This window comes from Nicotiana tabacum, chromosome 3 (assembly GCF_000715075.1).
Source record: "Nicotiana tabacum cultivar K326 chromosome 3, ASM71507v2, whole genome shotgun sequence".
In the NCBI taxonomy this organism is placed as follows: domain Eukaryota; kingdom Viridiplantae; phylum Streptophyta; class Magnoliopsida; order Solanales; family Solanaceae; genus Nicotiana; species Nicotiana tabacum.
Genome location: NC_134082.1, coordinates 48,363,955 through 48,367,678, shown reverse-complemented (window position 1 = coordinate 48,367,678; position 3,724 = coordinate 48,363,955). Strand labels below are relative to the sequence as shown.

The 3,724-nt window shown below is 37.5% G+C and overlaps 1 protein-coding gene across 1 annotated transcript; it reads right to left on the bottom strand.

Annotated features, from left to right (window-relative positions):
• Nucleotides 1-243: 243 nt before the first annotated feature.
• LOC107829322 (uncharacterized) lies at nt 244-912 on the bottom strand. The gene has a single exon (XM_016656794.1). It carries the CDS (start codon nt 910-912, stop codon nt 244-246), a length of 669 nt encoding a protein of 222 aa, XP_016512280.1.
• Between the last annotated feature and the right edge of the window lie 2,812 nt (nt 913-3,724).

Sequence of the window (3,724 nt, the reverse complement as noted above, 5' to 3'; positions counted from 1 at the left end):
AAGGAAAAGTACATCAATTTCTGCAAAAGTATAATTCGCACTTAATGAATTAATTAATTTATTTATTGAACCTGGCCTTTCATTTTCTGGTTAAATGCTTAAACTTTATTTAACCCAGAAAAAATATTTACATCCGCTAGTTCTTTTTTTGACTCTAGAACTAGATTCTATCTATTACATTTCTGAACACTCTCAGCTATCACTTTCTTTTTACACATCTATCCCTCGATTACTATACTCATTCTATACTATACTTGGATAATTCTTTAGTCTTGCTAGTTCTTTCTGCCATTTCCTTTCATTTTGTCCAGCCAGGTGCAGTTCCAGCACTATGTCTTTGATTTTCTGCCTGACTTCTACTGCTTTTCCTTGGAATCTTCTGATGTTCCTCTCTGTCCAAACATGATACACCATGGATGTGAACAGGAACACTAGTATTTCTCCACAGGTTCTGCTTGGATTTCTGCTTGTCAACCATTTAATCTCATCATCCAAAGTACCAATCTGATGTTTTTCATTCAGCCACTGAACCAATTTAGACCATATTGTTTTGGCATATCTGCATCCAAACCATAAATACTCCATTGATTCTTCCTCATTTATATCACATAATACACATTCATTGTCAACTATAGTGCCCCATCTTCTTAGCCTGTCCACTATGGTTAATTTCCTGTGAAGTGCTAACCAAAGAATGAATCTATGCTTTGGTATTGCTTTCGATCCTGTTGTGATCTTCTTCCACCAAACCTTCTGGAACTGAGGTCTAATTGCAATGTATAGCTTTTTGATGTTAAACTTACCATTTCTTTGGTATTGCTCCAGCTCATTTCTTGAGTGTTTTTCCAGAAACCATTGCCTAGTGTCAAAGATTTTTTTCACTATCCAGCATGCTTGTTTAGGAGTGTCCATTACCATCACATCTTTCTCTTTGACATAATAACTATGGACCCATTGAATCCATAAAGTATCTTTCTTTGCACTAATAGCCCATAACAATTTGCACAATGCAGCTTTGTTTCATGCATAACTGACCAGAATATTTAAACCCCCTGCTGACAATGGCATACATATTGTGTCCCATGCTATCAATGCTCTCCTTGAAATATCATTTTTTCCTGTCCACAAAAAGGTTCTACATACAGTAACAATCATCTTAAGTATCTTCTTTGGCAATAAAAAGGCTTGTGCCCAGTAAGTTTGCATCTCAAATATCGCACTTTTCAGTAATTGGAGCCTTCCACTATATGATAACCACTTTGTTGTCCAGCAGTTTATCCTTGCTATTATCTTTTCGATCAAGGGCATACACTGCTGCACTGATAGCTTTTTTGAGGAGAGTGGAACACCAAGATATCGAAATGGTAATTCCCCTAAAGTAAGCTGCATTTCATCCAGAATCCTCTCCTTGAATTCTTTTGTAACACCTGCAATGTATAGGGCACTTTTTTCTAGATTGGCCTTCAACCCTGATACCTCTGAGAAATGGTTGAAACTTTTCAGCATCAGTTTGATCGACACCTCATCTGCTCTGGAACAAAGAATTAAATCATCTGCAAAACAAATGTGAGTAATATTATTCCTGGCACACCTTGGATGATGATTGAAGTCTGGATTGTCTTTTAACTTCTTTAGATCTCTATTCAGATACTTCATCACAAGCACAAAAAGGTAAGGAGACATGGGGTCTCCTTGCCTTAGCCCTTTATTCCCTTAGAATCTGTTTGTTAACCCTCCATTTAGGATCAGAGAGTAACTAACAGTAGCTACACATACCATAATCAGCTCTACAAACTTTACAGGCATACCATACTCTATCAATATCATTCTAAAGAAAGGCCATTCAACTGAGTCATAGGCTTTCCTGATATCTATTTTGATACAACATCTTGGTGACACTCCCTTTTTATTGTACCCTTTTACCATCTCATGTGCTATGATCACATTGTCCAGTATGTTCCTTCCTTCGATAAAAGCTGACTGTGATTCTCCTACAATTGAGTCTACCACCAATTTCAGTTTTGCTGTGATGATTCTTGATATGATCTTGTATATAGTTGTGCAACATGCAATAGGTCTAAACTCTTTGACTGAGTTTGGGCTGGCTACCTTTGGAATCAGTGTTAATGTTGTACAGTTAACACTCTTCAACAGCTTCCCATTGCTAAAGAATTCTAATACAGCTTTTCTGACCTCATCACCAATTGTAGACCAATATTCCTTAAAATATTCTGCAGTAAAACCATCTATCCCTGGTGCTTTGTCATTTGGTAACTCCTTCACTGCTTTAACTACATCTTCTCTAGTTATTTTGCAACTCAGCATCTTCTGTTGCTCCTTTGTGAGACAGTGTTCATTCCTAGCTATGTCCAAATCAATGCATGGTAGTTCAGTTGCTGCACTGCCCAGTAGTTCTGAAAGAAGCTTTTGAACTCATCTTCAATCTACTTTGGCTCTGTTACTCTTTCTCCCTGCTCATTACAAATGGAAGCAATTCTGTTTCTAGCCTATCTGTTCTTTAGCTGGGCATGAAAGAATTTTAAATTTCTGCCACCTGCTTTTATCCACACTGCTCTAGATTTTTGTCTTAATACTTGTTCATTTATTCCTTCCCATTTCTTTGCTTGCATTATCATTTCCTTTTCATGTTCAATTAGCTGCTTATTCAGAGGATCATTATCAATATGTCTTTGGATATTCTGTAACTCCATTCTGATTTTCTCCACTTTCTTTTCTAATGAGTTCATTTCTTTATTCATCAGCCTAGCTCTATCCTGTATTCTCTGTAGTTTGGTCCATATGGAATGCATAGTATGCCCTTCAATTCTTTGGTTCCATATCTCTTGCACACTCTCTTGAAATTCCTTTTGATATAGCAGTACATTATATAGCCTGTCACACCTCCTTTTTCCGTCCCCGCGAGGGGGGAAGGAGTTTTTTCAATTAAAGGACAATCGAAACGGGATTTGTTTATTTATTTCAGAGTCGCCACTTGGGAGATTTAGGGTGTCCCAAGTCACCATTTTAATCCCGAATCGAGGAAAAGAATGACTCTGTATTACAGTCCGCGAATTAGAAATCCGGATAAGGAATTCTGTTAACTCGGGAGAAGGTATTAGGCATTCCCGAGTTCCGTGGTTCTAGCACGGTCGCTCAACTGTCATATTCGGCTTGTTTATCTGATTTTATACAATTATGAGCTCATGTGCAAGTTTTAACTTTTAACCGCTTTCGTCATTATTATTATATATTTTTTCAAGAATTGCAACATCATGGAAATACATCTCCAACCACGTCACATCAATGCACCCGTGGTTGTTGGCACATTTCAACTCTGTTGAGATTTGGATTTGGGTCACATAAATGTGCACCCGAGTTTTAAGAAAATTAAATTATTAAAAGGCGTGCCTAAAGCGACTAGCGTATCATTTACTTTGGGTAGGGCCGTGAAAATTTGCTAAACGGTCCATCCCGCAGTCTAAGCAATTTTTAAAGCAAATATTTACCGAGGGCCCCACAATTTTGTATTTTTATTCGGTGAGGCTCATCTCATTCTTATTTTTTAAAGGAATTTGCAACGTCATGGACATGCATCTCGGACCACGTCACAATCAATGTACCCGTGATTAGAGACACATTTCGACTCCGTTGAGATTTGGATTTGGGTCACATAAATGTGTACCCGAGTTTAAGAATGTAATTTAATTAAATCGCGTCTAAAGAG